The sequence below is a fragment of the Tenrec ecaudatus genome, chromosome 14 (assembly GCF_050624435.1).
Source record: "Tenrec ecaudatus isolate mTenEca1 chromosome 14, mTenEca1.hap1, whole genome shotgun sequence".
In the NCBI taxonomy this organism is placed as follows: domain Eukaryota; kingdom Metazoa; phylum Chordata; class Mammalia; order Afrosoricida; family Tenrecidae; genus Tenrec; species Tenrec ecaudatus.
The window spans coordinates 118,719,845-118,738,584 of record NC_134543.1 but is presented as its reverse complement, the minus strand read 5'-3'; the positions used below and the strand labels follow the sequence as shown (position 1 = coordinate 118,738,584).

The 18,740-nt window shown below is 51.4% G+C and overlaps 1 protein-coding gene across 1 annotated transcript in view; it reads right to left on the bottom strand.

Moving 5' to 3' along the window:
- MYZAP (myocardial zonula adherens protein) overlaps positions 1-17,819 on the bottom strand; it is a 110,995-nt gene extending 93,176 nt beyond the window's left edge. The window contains exons 1-2 of the mRNA XM_075532340.1: positions 17,682-17,819; positions 1,304-1,390 (exon numbers count right to left, since the gene is read on the bottom strand). Coding sequence (XP_075388455.1) covers positions 1,304-1,390; positions 17,682-17,756 — 162 coding nt within the window. The 5' untranslated portion in view covers positions 17,757-17,819. The remainder of the gene's footprint in view (positions 1-1,303; positions 1,391-17,681) is intronic.
- Positions 17,820-18,740: the final 921 nt, after the last annotated feature.

Below are 18,740 nucleotides of genomic sequence, written 5' to 3'. Positions count from 1 at the left end.
ACCCTCACTTTTTACACCGATGACCAACTCTATACCCTGTCCCCTGTACTCGCCACAACCTCACTTTCCCCCTGGCCATTCAGCACATCATTTGCATGAGCACAGGAAGCTCTTTGTCTCAGGGAGGAAGTGGGGAGACACAAAGGTCTACAGTGAAATCAGCCACTCACGGCAGAGACAGAAGCTTCATTTGTCCCGCATTTTCACTCTAGTTTACCACAATATTAGTGAACTCATCGGGGCTGATGTTTCAAAAAGTCACTGCTGAGATGTCCACTTACAGAGTTTATAACGACATCACACCATTTTATTTTAGACACCTACACAATAGATGTCTAAGGAAAAAAACACTGCTTGCCTTAGCATTACGACCCACGTCTCTTGCTGTCCCTATTTCCCATCTTCCGAAACACCATTAAAAGTACTTAAGTATTTCATTTATTTTCCTTGTCCCTCCCACTAGCTCTATAAACAGCAGGTCTTTAAAAAAAAATTTTTTTTGATCGCTTGTTTCCATTTTTGTACCCGGTGACCAAATTGACTGCGCCAGGTGCGCCACCAAGGCTGGGGCAGGAGAGAAAAGCTGGCCCAGAAGCGCAGGCCTGGAGGCAGGTCCCATGAAGCTGCCCTTCACTGTCACCTTCTGCGCACTCAGCTCTTCTTGGGGGTTCAAGGTCCCTTCTTCATGGCTGCACCCTAGCCCTTCACGATCACATCGCCACTGCTTACGATGCACCTGTCTCACCTGGGAAATGGTGTCTTCCTCCACCAAGGCCAAGGCCATGGGTACTCCGTCGAGGCCAGGAGCTGGAACCCGTATGTTTGCTGAGCTCCTCTCCCTCCAGCCCAGTGCCCTTTCCCCCACACCACAGCTGCCTGCTTCGGGACTCCTTCCCAGCAGCCTCTTGTCTGCGGGAGACGGGCTCCCGGGAGAAAAGCCTGGCCCCGTAGGCAGCTCACAATGGGGCCTTTGACTCCACCGGCCTGGTTGTCGGAGGGAAAATACGCTGCCGGCCACAGTACCTGTCACTAAAGCCAACGTCCCTATGTGCTTGAGAGCAACACAGAGCCTCAGTGTTGGCCAAGAGAGGGGCGCGGGGGCAGGAGGCTGGTGGAGCCCACGGGGAGGAGCGGTCTGACTCTGGGACAAGGCAGGGGGGTGTAGGGCAGGTCCACGGGGCCTCTCACCAGCAGAGTAGCCCACTTTCGGACTCTGTAAATAGCCGTGAGCTGGAGCTGAAGGGGGTGGAGTGGAAAGAGAATACAGAGATTAGAACTTGTCAGAACTAAGACAGCGCCTCACCTGATCTTTTCTTTCGATTTTCTTTTCACTTTGCTCACAGACTGGACTCTCGGGAGGTACGGTCAGCCGAAGCCTGCAGACATGGGCCTACAAGGGAAAGAGAGGAGAGGTCCGGTTATGAATGAAAGAGCTGGGAGATCTTGGACCAGCCACCTAGCTTCTCAGAGCCTGTGTTCCCTGACTTAGCCACGGGGACTATTGAATCAATCACACCAGTGACTGAGAATAAGCACAGCTTTTGCCAAAGCCATGGGGGTACTCGCCACCCGAAACGACTGCATATGTTCTCATATTTCCAGCACTTTTCAATGGCCCAGGTTCCATAATCCTACACGTACAATCGCCTCGTTTCACATACCTATGCCAAAATACATTTAGAGGTCTGGAGGCCAAAATACACCCCCGCAAACCAAACCCACTGCAACTGAGCTGATTCCAGTTCATATCTATCAACCCTCCGCTCCAAACCAAAGAAACCAAACTCACTGCCATCAAGTCAATTCTGACTCATAGGGCAGGGGAGAATTGCCCCTGTGGGTTTCCTACTCTGTAACTGCGTTCAGGGCTAGAGAGCCTCATCTTTCTCCTGAGGAGCAGCTAGTGGTTTCAAACTGCTGGCCTTGTGGTTAGTAGCCCGACTTGTACTCTATCGTGCTACCCGGGCTCCTTGTACTCAATACAAGTGGTTGTTAAAGGTTGAATTCCATCCTCTAAAACAGTGGTTCTCAACCTCCCTAATGCTGCGACCCTTCAGTACAGTTCCTCCTGTTGTGGTGACCCCCAACCATAACATAATTTTCATTGCTACTTCATCACTGACATTTTGCTACTTGTGTAAGTCTGGGTACATTAGAGAAACAAATCCACAGGACCTCATATGTATAAGAGAGAGTTTTATATAAAGGGTAAGTGCACATCAAGAAAAGATCCCAACCCAGTGCTGCCCAAGCCCACAAGTCCAACATTAGCCAATTAACCCATATGTCTGATACCAATCCACAAAGTCCTCCTCCATTTCACAAAACACACACTATGACACCAACTGCAGGAGGAAAGCCCAATCAGTGAATGTGTAAGCATCTCAGCACTGGCAGGGGTCTCCACACGGCTGCTCCAGCACCCAGGGCTGCATCGGGCTAGGTCCATGTGGCTTCTCCTCAGGGATGTGAACCTTGAGGAAGTGAGCCTTGCCAGCTGAAGCAGGGAGCCAGCTAAGGTAGCTGCACCCTGGTCTGATCATCCAAAAACAGAGACCTGAGAACTAGAAAGGCAAGGGTCACCGAGCCATTTATCTCGCCACCCTTCAATTAACTCCACATGTGTTTATGGGCCAGGTTGGCACAATAAACTTTAACTATCTCACTACTGTTATGAATCGTAACAAAAAATATCTGATATGCAGGATGTACTTTCATTGTTACAAATTGAACCTAATTAAAGCGCAGTGATTAATCACAAAAGCAATATGTAATTATAATTCAATACTGCTACTTTCAACACAATAGCCGCTTTCTACAGAGCAGCTGCTCTCTACACAGTAGCTGCTCTCTACACCTGTGACTGGTCCACATAAGTACATTATGGCGCCAACCCTGTAACATACACCTGTATTTGTATGGGATGTATGTAATGGGTTTGGCGCTATGATGTCATCACACTGGGTCATATGTGGGTATATCTGCATGTGGGTGGATCCACCTGGAGAAAGAGAAAGGAGTGGTGTCTCAATTCCTAAGACCATCAGAAATATGTGTTATCCGATGGTCTTAGGAGACCCCTGTGAAAGGGTCATTCGACACACCCCCAAGGGGTCCCGACCCACAGGTTGAGAACCGCTATTCTAAAAGCTTATGTTGAGGTTCTACCCACCCCCATACCCCTATACTGTGCGTGGCCTTCCTTAGGAACAGGATCTTTAAAGATGCCATTCATTGACACTTGAGAAGGCCCTTGATCCAATAAGACTGGTGTCCACATAAGAAGAGGGAAAGACACACAGACATACACTGAAGGAAGGTGACCATGTGAAGACAAAGGCAGACTGGAGTGATGTTCTCCCAGCCAAGAAATGCCAAGGATTGCCAGGAGTTACCAGAAGCTACAAGAGAGGCTAAGGAGGCTCTTAGCCTAGGTCAGTGGGGAGAGAGCATGGCTCCCCTGACAACCGGAGCAGAGACGATTCATTTCTGGTGTTTTAAGTACCCCACTGCATGGTACTATGTGAGGGCGGCCCTGGGAAGTAAACAAGGTGTCCTGGTGGCATAACAGCTAGGCCGTTGGCTGCTGGGTGAAGGTTAGCAGTTCAAGCCCACCCATCTGCTGTGCCAGAGAAATGCCCTGAGGATCTGCTTCCATGAAGACTGCAGCCTCGGAAGCCCTTTCGGAAGCTCCATTCTGTTACACAGGGTGGGTCAACGGCAGACCACCCCAGGAAGCAATACAGTGGCCATCTCTACAGGCTCAGAGTTCAAGGGACTGGGGTAGGAAGTGCTCTTGGCATGATGATATCGTTAGAATAAACATAGTATCAGAGCTCACATTGTGAAGACCCAGTGTGTGGAGGACAGTGGAGCCCCAATTCCATCTACAGATAAGCCTCTGGCAGATCCCCGCTAGCCACAGGCAAGGGACCTGACCAGCTTTAGTGCCAGACAGAGACTCTCAAAGGTATGTGCATATTTAATCACAAAGCTCAAAAGCAGAAGAAACAAACGTTTCTCTTAATTATCCCGTTCAGTGAGAAAAGCTACAGCCTGTAGATTTATCAATGTTCTCTTGAAAAAGGGCCCTTCGCCGGTTGGGGTGCGATGTAGCAACGATGAAAAATACAACTTTCCTCTAGTTCCTACATGCTTCCTCCCCTCCCCCCGCCCCCCTGCAACTATCATGATCCGAATTCTCCCTTGCAAGTCTGGCTGGACCAGAGGATGTACACTGGTACAGATGGGAACTGGAAACACAGGGAATCCAGGGCAGATGATCCCTTCAGGACCAGTGGTGTGAGTGGTGTTACTGGGAGGGCACAGGGAGGGTGGGTTGGAAAGGGAGAACCGATTACAAGAATCTACATGTGACCTCTTCCCTGGGGGACGGACAACAGAAAAGTGGGTGAAGGGAGACGTCGGACAGGGCAAGATATGACAAAATAATAATTTATAAATTATCAAGGGCTCATGAGGGAGGGGGGGAGCGGGGAAGGAGGGTAAAAAATGAGGACCTGATGCCAGGGGCTTAAGTGGAGAGCAAATGCTTTGAGAGTGATGAGGGCAATGAATGTACAAATGTGCTTTACACAACTGATGTCTGTATGGATTGTGACAAGATGTATGTATGGATTGTGATATGGATTGTATGAGTCCCTAATACAATGATTAAAAAGAGAAAGAGCAAGAAAGGGCTCTTCTTGAGGATGAACACGGTCATTCTTCTGCGCCAATAGAATGGGAAGTAATCTGTGCTGACATGGCATGGGCCTGGCACAGAGAAAGCATCCCAATCGCTCTCACTGCGCACGCGCTCTCTCTGTGCTGCCCACTGTCCTAAGCACTTGACATACATGATTCCTCTCAACACCCCGAGGGCAAGCCATGCCCTGGTTGTTACTGTGGGTTCTAATCCCCAGGCTGGCCAGATGTGGGACGGAACCAAGCACTGCCCCGTCCTACAGCATCCTCAATGCTGTTGTGAGGTTTAAACCCACTCACTGTGAACTCCCGCTCCTGTGGGTCTTCCTCTTTGTCCCCAACCCTCCACTTGACCAAAGCTGCTGGAGTTTACACCTGGAGAAGCGAAGGTTCTCGGCGGGCAATGCAGTTAGGAAATGGCAAAGCTGGGATTTCAACCCAGATCGGCTCCAGAACCTGGGCTTTCCCCTTTACTCCAGTTCTGCTTCCACTGACGCCGGAAACACCGTGCCCAGAGCAAAGGTGCTCTCTGCGCAGGTGTGGATTCCTGGGAGAAGTTGCGATTCGATTTCCTTTTATGTTTTCAAAAGGAGATGTGTTCATATTCCCTCTGAGATACAGTTTATAATCTTATTCTCTCTCCTACCCCAGAAGCAACTTATACTTTTTAAAAGTCAAAATATCAGCTATTTTCTCTTCACACACACACAAAGCTTTGGATAGCATTAAAGGGGTGTGTGTTGGGGTCTACAAGGGCAAGGTTGTGGGGGAGAGAGGTGGTCAAGCACATTTGTATTTATTTCACTACGCCTTCTCCTCTTGGCCCTGCTGTAGAGTTTACCAGAGAGAAGACTAAAGAGGGTCCCAGCAGGGCCCAGCCCATGCCCGCTGTCACATGGCATGGCTCATGTGGTGCATTGTGGGCTGCCCAGGCCCACCAGGCAGGTCCGAGCAACACTGCCCCGGAGTGTACAAGCCCAACACTTAACGAGACTGTAAAAACCCATAAGACCAGTCTGCCACTAAGGACCTGGACACCCAACAGCGAACCTGACAGCTGGACCCTCCGCCTGAGGGTACCAGACTCAGTGAACAGGAGGGAGAGCCAAACTTAGGGCCACAGTGCTAATGACCTCCCTCTGGGGTCCCCCATTTCTCTGCTGACTCCTCTCACTTCTTGGGCCTAGGTGTAAATGTTCATCCACAATTTCTTCCTACCAGACCCAGGGTCGCCCATCAGGACGGCAGCAGAACCTCCCTTCCTCTGGCCAAGTGCGATCCGATGCATTTGAATTAAGGTGCGGTGAAGACTATTGGAAGTATCAGGGGCTGCCCAAAAGAACCAGCAGATCTGTCTGGAAAGAAGTATGGCCAGAATGCTCCTGAGAAGCAAGGAAGGGAAGACTTGGTCACACGTACTGTGGACATGCTGTGTGGAGAGGCCCGTCCCTGGAGAAGGTCAGCGTGCCTAGCAGTGTAGCAGGGCGGAGAAAAAGAGGATGATCCTAGTCCAGCTGGATTGACACAGGGGCTACAAGAGTGGGCTCGAACATGGGGACAAGTATCAGGATAGCCATATTGTGTTGTGCACAGGGTACTACACGCAGCACCTAACAACAAATAACAAGACAAGCGTCTTGTCCCTGAACCTCCTGTTCTCTGGACTAAATCACTCCAGTGGTTTCATCCACGGGACTTGGTTTAGAGACTCCACTCCATCATCGTTCTCTTCTGGGTACGCGTTGGTCCATCCAGGGCCCCAGCGGTCAGACAGCGACACTGTCGCTTAAGTAGCTACCTTCGCACTACCAGTCCAAATGGCCACAAAGAAACCAGATTATTCCACCAAGTAGCTCTATTTCCTGATGGGAAACAACACTGATCAGAATCTGAAGTCCACCAGAGACAGACAAGCCCGTGTCTCCTGAAACCACTGTGGCCTGTGAGCAAACATCCAGGTGGGCAATCCCCAAGCATGGATGTTCCAGAGTCTTCCCTGAGTGTCTGGGTCTAATCCACAGCATCACTTTACGGTGAACAGGAGGGACTGTTCATCTGCACTGCCTCCCAAGAATATGCACACATGTGTAAACATACATACACACACAGGCATACAAATAGACATACACAACTAGGTTCCTTCACCTGCCAGCTCTGTGACCCCAGGCAAGGTACAGCATCTCTCTGAATCAGACTCTCTTCAAAGGTGAAATGGGGCTAAGAACAGACTAAGAACAATGTGTGACGCACAGTAAAGTCTCTCCGAAGTTAAACGTTATTACTAATGTCATCTTCAGTCTAACTGCCCCGCAGTGAACCTGATCTACTTGACTTTCCACACCGATAATAATGCTTGGCCACACCACTAACTCTGTAGGGAAACCATACCATTGGTTGATTGCCCTTCAGGCTTAATCCCTAGTGGCAATAATTTTCAGAAAAAAATAAGACTAAAGAGGAGACACGCTCAGGAGCAGCGGTTCTCAACCTGTGGGTCGCGACCCCTGGGGGGGCTGTCAAACGACCCTTTCACAGGGGTCACCCGATTCATAGCAGTAGCGAAATTACAGTGATGAAGTAGCACCAGAAATAATTTTATAGTTGGGGGGGGGACACCCCACAACATGAGGAACTGTATAAAAGGGTCACAGCATCAGGAAGGTGGAGAGCCACTGCCCTGAGGGGCTCTTCCAAAGTGAGACGCATCCCCCAACCTCGACTAGACCCATGTTTCACCTGGTCAGAACTCCATGACTCCTCAAGTCGCTGCCTACACTGTGACTGTGCCACAGGCTCACACTAAGTCATGTACACCCTGGAGGTACACAACGTCTAAGAAACCCTACGATGGGCTTCTGGAACTTTCCATTTTACCTGGTGGTAGACAGTGGCTCAAAACGAACCCAACTCCCAAAATAAAGTGAAAGACCAGAAAGCAATGTGGCAGCTGCAGCCAGTGCTCTGGGGTACAGGCAGGCCTGGGAGAAAGGACTTTCTGCTGTCTTTAATGGTGCTGGGATAGAAACATTAAGGAACATTGTTATTATTCTTTATAGATTATGGACCGACTGCACAGACACGGCTTAAACTCAAGTTGGAACAGGCTCAGAGTCCTTTATAATAGGACAGTCATGTTGGGGTGGATGGGGCATCAAGTTGCAGAGGGGAAATAAAAATCAAGTTGGGGAGCAAATGTTAAGAATCATATCCCGCCTTGGTTTTTGAGATTCCCCCGGCCATTTGTGTAGACTTAGGAGACAATACGTGTTTAAGGACACACAACCGACTGTTGGATGATGGTTATTGGTGGGAAATGGGGCAGGGAAGGGGACCTTGGCTTCAGACTCCTCACATTTCCGTCAGGTGTTCAAGGGCTCCAAATGTGCATGTAAGTTGTTGGAATTGAAATCATAATAGTAGCGGTGATGGCCATTACAAAGACAGGGGAGAGAGTATGTGTGAGAGAAAGAGAGGAGGAGGAGGAGGAAGAGACAGACAGACAGACAGACACACAGTACATGTGCACAACAGCATAGCAGCAGCAGTGGGCACATCTTAGATGTCTACAGGGTGCTCTGAATTCCTTAATGAAAAAAAGTAATTCCTGAAGCCATCCACCAGGTTGACCTGGTTCCGTGTCCTCATCAGTCATTCAACTGCAGGAATCTCCCAGTGGAGAACTCGCCACCTCTCAAGTTCACAGCAGGGATGATTGCCTCTCTGCCAAGTGCATGATGCTCACGTCCCCATGCTTCCCAGGGACTCAGCGCTACAAGACCCGGTGGCTGCCCCAGGTGAGGCAGTACCTCAAAGACAGATGGGGTGCTTTATCTCCAAAAGCTCCCACGGCAGCGAGCTCAGCCCTTAAGTTCCCAGCAGAGAAAAGCGCAGACTCCTTCTTACACTGAACCAGTGCTATTGGACCAGCGTCCCCGGAAGCAAGGTCTCTTCCACTGAACCCAAAGCACGGTGCTGGATTCGGCATCTTTCATTACTCGGTTACTGAACATCCACTGATTGCGAAATACTTTCAGGGACCAGGAGGAGGTTACCAAAATGAAAAAGAAATCATCCCGGCTCCTAGGAGCTCATAATTTAGAAACATTCCCAAACAACGGATTCAGGAACACTTAGCATAGCCCATCCAAGGTACTGAGAAGCAGAGCAGCTTATTGGTGAAAGTCCAGTAGAACTACTGAGTTTCCTGGGCTCCCATGCGGCTGACACTCATGTGCCCAGTAATGTAAAGTCCTTCAGCTACCTGGGCGGCAAAACCAAGCAACAATCAGGCCAGTTGCTCCTGAGCCAATTCTGACTCAAGCAGCTCTCAAGGGGATTGTCTTCTATAGGATGGTAAGTCCCCTTTTCAGAAGTACATCACCAGGTCTTTTTCTGCCTTGGGATCCCTGGGTAGACTTAAACATTCCACCTTTCAGTTAACAGCCTAGCACGAGTTAAATGTTTGCTCCATCCAGGGACCCTGAGTTAACAATACTGTAAGATACTGTGGACTGATGCTCTTGGGACTGTCGTGAGGATTCAATTAGACACTACTTTACAAAAATGAAGCGCCTGGGAAATGTCCTTTCTTACCAGGAGACTATAAACAAAGAGAATGTTCCTCTTAATTGGAGGTAGGAGACCATGAGAAGGTTCCTAAGATGGCATTTAGCTCCGTGGGTAAGCGCGCGCTGCTAACCAGAAGGTTCAATCTGTAGGAAAAGAAGCGGGAGTCAGCTTCCATAAGGATGTGCAGCCATGGGAGCAGGATGTGCAGCCGCGGGAGCAGGATGTGCAGCCACGGGAGCAGGATGTGCAGCCGCGGGAGCAGGATGTGCAGCCGCGGGAGCTCAATGGTGCAGTTCACCTCTGTCCTGCAGGGTCTCCGGGACTCTGAACAGACTCCACCGGCAAACAACACACAACAACATACCAAAACAGGAAGGACGTCTCAGGGCAGTGGAGTTTAGAGAACCCATCACCGACATCCCCACAGACGACCGTCATGTACGGTGCCCAGGCTGGCCTAGAGCACAGAGGCGGGCATGTCCAGCGAGCGAGACGTGAGCCCAACACTAGGGGTCTCTAATGCCTGGTTCTCAGGGGAGCAGTAAAGCAAGTTTGGAAGTTTGATGCCTTCTGTAATCCGCACATGACCTAGACCTAATAGATGCTGGCTCACTGAATGCCAATGTCTGGGGTTTTTATTTTTGTTTTCTCAGGGTGAACTAAAATAGAGTAAGGAGCATATGCCTGAGACTCTCCAGAAAGTCCTATATTTTCTTCAAGCCAGAGAAGGATGCCAAGGGAGGGACCGACAGCAGTCAGGTCTTCTCCCCAAGAAAACACACAGCCAAGGCCTTGTCAGGAGCTCGGGGTACTCAGCTTTCTAGGTAGGTCCGGTTGGGCCTTGCTCCTGGCCACCTCTGTGGACAAGGGCCTGAGTCTCTCACTCTCCACTCTGTGGACCACTAGGCATTTGGGTCCAAGGGGAGACACCAGCTCAGATTTAAGAATGGGTGCAGAAGATGGCCCAGGGAGGCGACCGGAGGCTAACCTGATGAAGAGGAATTTACCTAAGGAAATTAAGCCGATGCATTTGCATTTCCCTCAGCCTCCTCCACTTTGGGACTTCGGGTCCCTGTCCAGTTCCACCTCACCCCAGAAGGCGTGGCCCCACAGGGTGTGGCCAGGAGGTCAGGCGCCCTGGTCTCTCCCTGGGCACAGACATAAATTCCCCAGGACCTGCGGGCCAGGCTGCTTCGGGGGCAGGACCTGCCCATCTGGATTGGGCCCCTGATCTCAGCTGGCCTGGTTATCAACATCAGGGTGGGGCGCAGATTTTCAGTAAAGGGCCAGACAGTAAATATTTAGGTTTTGCAGCCCAAACCATTGTAAATGGCCGCTCTTAGCTCCAGGGGGCCAGAAGTGACCCACAGGCCATGACTTGGTGAAGTGCCCTGGAGCCCCACTCTGCTGGGACAGGGCTGGCCCAGACAGAGTTCACATGGCAAACTGGGGGCCTGGAAACCTCTCCGTGCTCACTCCTGTGCCGCGCACACAGTGTGCCCTCAACAGCCCCAAGAACCAGAGCGGAGGCCAAGGTAACTGAGGGCACACTAAGCTACCAGCGTGCTGGGCGTATGAGACACACCCCGACTTTGCCCTTCATCCCTCAAGGTCTACGTGACCTTGGTGCGGCACCTCACCAGGAACGCGAGCCTGCATTTCCCAAAAGACTGCAATTGCAAAACAATGCTTGCAAAGCTGTGGTCCTCGTCCTTCCTGCCGCCATAAAACAGATCCCCACGTGATTCCCTAGCCTGCAAGCTCCCGTGGGATTGGCCAGGTAAGGCCCGGGCAGGAGCCTCTGGGTGGCGCTTCCAAGCCACCTGGGCCTGGAGATAGGCTTTGAAAACCCTCCACCGCAGGCCTTCTCCGCACTGCTCACACAGCCACCACCACGAGTTGGAATCAACTCCATAGCAACCACCTCCACAGCATGCATCCGGCTTCCCATTGCTCTGTGTCACTAGGCTTGAGAACCACTGCCTGGACCGGAGGAGTGGATCACCAGCTGGCCACGAGATGAGATGAGCAGGCAAGGGGAGGCCTGACTCAAAGACGTCCACTCATTTGCCACCTGTTTCCTGCCCAGGTGGGTCTGAGCCTGATGGACTGGCTTTATCCCAAGACACTTCTTCCTGCTTCTCCACCTGCCAATTAAAAGTTTCCAGGGTGCTTCCTTTAGGACCCTGGCAACACTCTTCCTCAGCTCCTATTGTATCAGGCATGCATGTGGGCAAAGGTCAGCGATTCAAACCCACCAGCTACACCCCAGGAGGAAGATGAGGCTCGCTGCACCTATAAAGATTTACAGTCTGGGAAGCCCCACACAGCTGAGTCCAACCCTGTGATTGCGAACCAAGCCCATGACCGTGGAGGTGGTGTTACTATACTGTAGCGGTCTTGACCTTCCTGATGCCGCAGCCCTTTCATACAGCGGTGGTGGTGAACCCCAACCAGAAAATTTTTTCCGTTGCTACTTCATCACTGTCATTTTGCTACTTTTATGAACTGGGTGACCCCCATGAAAGGGGTCGCAACCCACAGGTTGAGAACCGCTGTTATACTGGGGCAGGGAGGAAGAGCCCCGGAACCCTCAACTCAGGTAGTGGATCAGAGATACAAGCAATCGGGGGGTGCACACGGCTGGAAGGCAACGAGGAGCAGAAATTCCAGGGTGCTAGAGGAGAAGCGCAAAGAAAGGCCGAGGCCAAGATCACCCCACAAAAGCTTGGGGCATGGCAAGTAATTTAGAAACTCTATGAAGAGCATGTGTGGAAAGTGGAAGCCAAAAAAGGGTTGGAAGGGTCTGGGTGCCTGAGGGGGCTCTTAAAGCAGAAGACGCAGGTGATTGGATTTTGCGTTCTAGAACGATCGCTCTGCCTGAGAGGAGAAATGGAAGTTCGCCATGCGATTGACATTCAGCAAGGACCGCCCGTCAGCAGTGCTCAAAAGGTAAACAGACACCGTGACACGACTTTTCCGTGTGTTTGACAGGTCACACTGGGGAGAGCGAGGCGAGAACACCGTGGGAAGCACTATGCACACAGCGTTGCCGCAAGAGTCTCAGGGGGATGCTGGCCGACTCGCCCCCAACTCACTTAGACCAGGACATTGGAGGCTGGCTGACTCCAGAGGGCTTGTGGAGCCATCTGAAACGTGATGGTCCAGATGCCAGGCCACAAGGGCGACCACATGGCTTCTGCAGCCCTCCTCGCGGTCCCGGGGACGAGGGCCGGTCAGAATCAAATGCCACACCCTAGGCAGAGGATCCAAGGAGCCCGGCGGACATAGTGAGTGGTCCATGCATTGGGCGGCCAACCGGAAGGTCGGCCGTTTGGAACCCCCAGCCGCTCCCCAGGAGAAAGAGGGGGCTTTGTAAAGATTGACGCTCTCAGAAAACCCACTGGGGCAGTTCTGCTCTAGCCAGCTGGATCACTAGGAATTGGAATTGACTCGATGGCAGTGGCTTTGGGTTCGGGTTTGGGCAGGAGATCCATGGGATCCTCAGAAGTGTCTTGGCGAAATCAGGTTTCCCTGGGCGTCTTCAGAACTCAAGGGTGCTGGTCTCCTATCTGGCTCACCAAGAGTGAGAAACAATAAAAAGCATGGAATTTGGGGCCCTATTTTTTGAGCCTACCATGATCATCTTTAAGGGGACCAGTTTTTTTCAGCTAAGTTTTGAGGGCACCTTGGGCCCCCAATGTAGCCTGTCCATAGCTGGCTCTGGAGGATGCTGGTGAGGGGCTAGCCTGTTTTCTAGGTGCAGTGGGCCCCCTCCCTCACTGACACAGTCAAGCTTCCATCCTCCAGATCAGTGTCCTGTGTCCCTTCCCTACAGCCCACAGAACAATACGGAGCTGGAGGGTGCAGATGTCCCTGCTTCCTTGGGAAGGGAAGGGAGCTGCCTGGTCCCTTCACAGGGCAGTGAAGGAAACTCTTTATGTGGCACCAATCATACAGAAATGGGACACCGGAGAGCAGGGCATTCGCCAGGCCCCTTCCAGTTCTGAACAGAGGATCTTTTGCCAAATAGGAAGCAAACGGCCACAGGCAGGCTAGGAGATAATCCTATCATCTTTTGGGCCATTTTTTGGGCATGTGTGACACCGAGAGCCTACACAGTAGCTCCGACTGGCAGCAGAGCGCAGCGCTGGACAAAACCCAAGACCAGCCTGTCATCTCACACCACCCTCGCTGGACAGCTTCACCAAAGGTCTGTGGGTCCATAAAGCAACACGTGCCCTCCTGCAAAGTGGACCGCCTGGCCGCACACCTGACCCGTCCTTGCAAAGGCTCATGCCGCAGGATTAAGAAGCCTTTACAAAATTCCTTTCAAAATGGTGGTGACATACTTTGCTTGGTTGGTGGTTTGTTTTCCCCATCCCACCCCCCAAGGTCACCATTCTGGAGACGGGTGTTCTCCAGCCAATGTCTCTTCCTACTGTTGCCATAGACCAAACTATTTTTGGTTGGCATCCATAAATGCTTCTCAGAGCTTTGCTGGGCAGCAGCTGACAGATACTACTCTCTCCGCCTCTTTTTATTTTTTCCCCTGCCCTGAGCAATGATTTCAGATAAGAAGGAAGTACAAATTGTAGGTGGCAGCCATTGGACGAGGATAAGTGGTGGCAGTCTGGTCTGGCCCCACCGCCCTTGGTCGCTGACTCAGAAAACTAGCTCCCTGCTCAGTGTCAGCTGTCACCATCGTTTCTGGGTGGCCTGGCTGTCTAGACTGGCTTGGCCTACAGCACCTGATGTGATGAGCTCTTTGGATGAAACAGAAATGTAGTTTTATTGGCTAACAAGTCCCTGTTTAAGAATACCACCTGTCCAATGTCAGAGAGGAAAAAGAGAATTAAACCGGGCTTCCCAGCTTAAGAGCCCATTTAATGCTTATGTATTGGTCAGCAATGGGATCCTCAAGACACTCTGTTCTTGCTTTTCTAAAAATAAGTATGTGGGCTGAAGGCAGGTTTGATATTCCATTGGCATGTAGTTTAGGTCACACGTTCCGTGTGAACACATAACACTTCTCTCTTTCCATAACCCAACCATGTGAATCATCCCATGAAGACCTACTCAACCCGGAAGACGACACTCGAAAGTTGCCCACAGTGGAAGGTGCCTTCCTCAGAGGCCTCAGTGGTCACTTTTCCCTTTAGCTCCCAGAGAGCTTTGGAAACACTCCACAGTCATTACTTGGCACGCCAGTAGCTGGTGACAATGTCTGCCTCCACACGTAGAACAGGTCCCAATGAACCTGGGCCATGAATGTTCTAGTAAGTCAATTAATTCATACCACATTCCAGGGTCCCACGCATTCCCCCCACAAACACACAAACAGTACCTGTGACATTTGTGATGTGTGAACAGTGTGGGATACCATGAACACAGGATGGACCCCAGACCTATAGATGTCTTCTTCCCAGAGCAATCATCGGTGGACCAGGGCAGTCCCACTGGGTCTGATTCCAGGATCTACAGCCGCCCATTTCAAAAGGGTTTCTGTCATCTTGTTCAAAAGTCAAAGACTTCTGGGTAGGGAGTGCCTCTGTCCCTGATGCCAACCCCTTTATAACTTTTTTTTAAATGCTCAAAAGTAAATATTTGAGAAAAATTCCAGAAATGCTATCTAATATCCTAATCACTGTGCGTCAAGGTGATATATCCTTTTACCCTACTTCCTCACTCTGCATGCTGAGCAAAGAATCAAGATACTAGATTGTATCAAAAAGACCATGTGGTCAGAGTTGGAGGAAGACTCACTGGCAACCTGCAGGAAGCACATGTCACACTGACTTTCTGAGCGTGAAGAGGGTTTGTAGCCTCAAAGACTACATATAGCCTTCAATATAGATTACACCTCAGCAAAAAACCACCACGACTAGACCAGTAGGCAACGTAATGATGAGCAGAGGAAAGATTGAAGCTATCGAGTATTTGTTTTCAATGGGACCTCAATCAATAGCCATGGAAGTAGTGATCAAGAAATCAAGTGGCCTATCGCATGGGGAAAATCGGCTGCAAAAGTGGCATATCACTTCGAGGACTAAGCTGTGCAATATTATACTGAAAATAATATATTCAATCATCTCATGTGCATGTGGAAGCTGGACAATGAATAAGGAAAACCAAAGAATTGATGCCTTTGAATTATGGTGTCGGTGAGGAATAGTGTCTGTGTCATGTTATTCCAGAACAAACAACTCTTAGAAGAAAGACAGCCAGAATCGTCCTGAGAAATGAGAGACTTACTTTTATGTGCTTTGGACATGCTATCCAGGAGGAACCACTCCCTGGAGAAGTGAGCATCATGTAGGTAAAGAGGTCAGCAAAACAGAGGTAGACCCTTGTGTTAGTCTGGGTACTTTAGAGAAACAAATCCACAGAAACTCATGTATAAGACAGAATTTTATATAAAGGTAAAGTGTGCATCAAGAAAACATCCCAACCCAGTGCTGCCCAAGCCCACAAGTCCAAGATTAACCCATATGTCCGCCACCATAAAGTCCTCCTCCATCTCACAAAAACGCACACAATGATGCCAACTGTAGGAGGAAAGCCGAGTCAGTGAATGTGTAAGCATCTCAGCGCTGTCAGGGGTCTTCACACGGCTGCTCCAGCACCCAGGGCTGCATCGGGATAGGTCCATGTGACTTCTCCTTGGGGATGTCGCGCAGCCTTACCAGCTGGAGCAGGGAACTGGCTAAGGCAGCTGCACCCTGGTCCGACCATCAGAGATCAAGAGACCCGAGAACTGGAAAGGCGAGGCTCACTGAGCCATTTATCCCTCCACCCTTCAATTAACCCCACATGTGTTTATCGGCCAGGTTGGCACAATCAACTACCTGAACCCTCAACAAGATGGGTTGATAAAGTGGCTGCAACCATAGACTCAAACAAAGTAATGATTGTGAAGATGGCATAGGACCAAGCATTGTTTCTTTATGTTGTATGCATAGTCACTCTGAGTTGAAACCAATTCAATAGCACCTACCAACAACAATCACTCATTCGCTCACTGCCATTGAGTCGATTCTGACGCTTGGAAGCCCTTATAGGGCAGGGAAGGCTGACCTTTGGATTTTTAAGACTTTAATTCTTTATGGAAACAGACAGCCTCATCGTTCTCCAATGGAGCGCCTGGTGGGTTAGAACTGCTAACCTTGGGATTAGCAGTTCAGTGAGTTACCCACTGCACCACCAGGGTTTCTGCAACAACAGTCAATGCATTTGTATCCACTCACGATACCACTCTGGCCACCCTGACTGGTCCCCACCTCTGGATGGGGACTTAGACAATTTCACACAATTGCTGCAACTTGGTACCACCCTGGGCCCTGTGGTGGGAAAACCACTCGTAACTAATGTTGATCTTTACAAACCTAATGATTAGACACCCCAGGTTCTATCAACCTTACAGGGCATAAACACACACACACACACACACACACACACACACACTCGAACCAGTTAATACACACAGAAGGGTAAAACAACGTCCTTCTTCTATACCTAAGAAAGACAACATGTATAACATGACAACCCTGCAAAGCACAAACAAGTATGTCTACAAGACTAGGAAATAGACAGGAGAACCCAAAGAGGCTGAGGCGTGGACTCAAGCACGTTTCACCAACCATGGGGAGCATATGAGCAAAGACTCAGCCAAAGTAAAAGAGGCAGCACATACGAAGTCCTGACTGGATCGCATAAGCTAGAAAGCTAGCCCCTCAGCCCCTGGCAGAGTGCTCTGAGGCTCTGATCCTGGAGGAGCCAAGGAACGGGAAAGGGCTGTCTGGCAGTGCCTAGTGTTTCTTTCTCAGGGCATCTGGGGAGGTGAGAAGTATCCAGGAGTGTACAGGCAGGCAGAGGACTTGAAAAAGTGCAGCCTCCCTAGAGATGGTGCCCAGGCCGCCAGGGTTGCCCCTGCTGCCCCTGGGTAGCCTTTTAAATCAGAGAGAAACAAGTGGTTGCCAGAAACCCACACCACAGGGCTCCTGAACAGCCCAGCTGCTGACCGCTCGTGATCATCCGACCCCAGTGATCACACATGACCCTCTCTTTCCATCAAGGAAGACCGTGTAACTAACTACAGTCGTTACTTTGGGGTCTCAAATCACAGGTACTGCGGAAATGTCCCCCTGGTTTTTTTGAACTAACAAACTTGGCATGACAAGGAGGCAGGAAGAAGAGGAAATCTCTGGGAATTCCTGAAAGTCCCCTAAGCCCTCTGCTTCCAGCCACTGGGGCGCCGCGCGGGCGGAAGGGTCATGGCCAGGGCTGGGGCAGGACTGGAAGGTTGCTCCCAGCCTTTGGCTCAGGGCCGCTTTGCTCCGGACCCATCTCTAGACCGGCCCGGCCCGGGGACGCAGCGGCGGCGGCTCCCGCCCAGGGCTACTCACCCTCCTGCTGGGCGACCCGGGCGCCCTGGCGCCGCCGCCGGAGAGCAGGGTGACGGTGGACGTGGAGCGCAGCATCCCGCAGCGGCGGCCGGCTACGAGCTCCAGGCGGGCGCGCCTCGCGGGGGGGAATCTGCGCGGGGGACCTGCCCAGCGCTGGGGGCGGCGCGCAGCCAGGGGCCGCTCCAGCTGCGCGCGGGCACGGAGGGGCGGGGCCGGGGGCGGGGAGGGGCGGGGCCAGAGCTTGCTCACCGGACCCGTTGGGCTACATTTTCTCCCCAGGGCGCAGACCCGGGCAGAGTGGCACACCACACTCTCACCCTTCCGCGCTCCGCCCTCTCGGGAACATTCTCGGGTGGGAAGGACCCCCGGACACCCCCCACGGGGCTCGATCTCTCTCTGTCGCCTGCAGAGGTCAGCTAGTCCAGCCTCGCAGTCCGCTGACAACGGGCCCGTCCTAGCTATGTCACACTCGGGGAGACCCCTGTGGGTATTTACTGCGGTTGCACGTGCTCTCAGAAGTCAGTGCGGTCCATCAGCCCGTCCTGTCTTCGTGGAACCTGCAGTGTCTAGCCCCAGACATGGGAGGCTGGTCCTCTAGTAGAGGAGGACGCACGGTGTGCCGTGGGAGCACTCCACCTGGCCTTCACCCACTGCCATCCAGTGGATTCCGACTAACTGAGACTCTGTAGGGCAGCGTCAAACTGCCCCGTGGAGCTCTGAGACCGCAAGTCTTTCCTGGAATAGAAACACGCGTGGGGCCGGTCGTTTCCAACTGCAGGCTCTGTGGGTAGCAACCCAACGAAGACCCCCACTAAGTCTGCAGGGCCCCCTTACCTGGCCTGCCAACCAAGCCAAACTCACTGCCATCGAGTCATACCGACTCATGGTGAGCCTCCAGGACAGGGTAGAACTGCCCCTGAGGGTTTCTGGGATCGCAACTCTTTGGGGATAGTGGGTGGGGAGTGGGGGGGACTGCAGCTCTTTATGGAACTAGAAAGCCTCGCCTTTCTCCCAAGAAGCGGCTGGTGATTTCAAACTGCACACCTTGCGGTTAGCAAT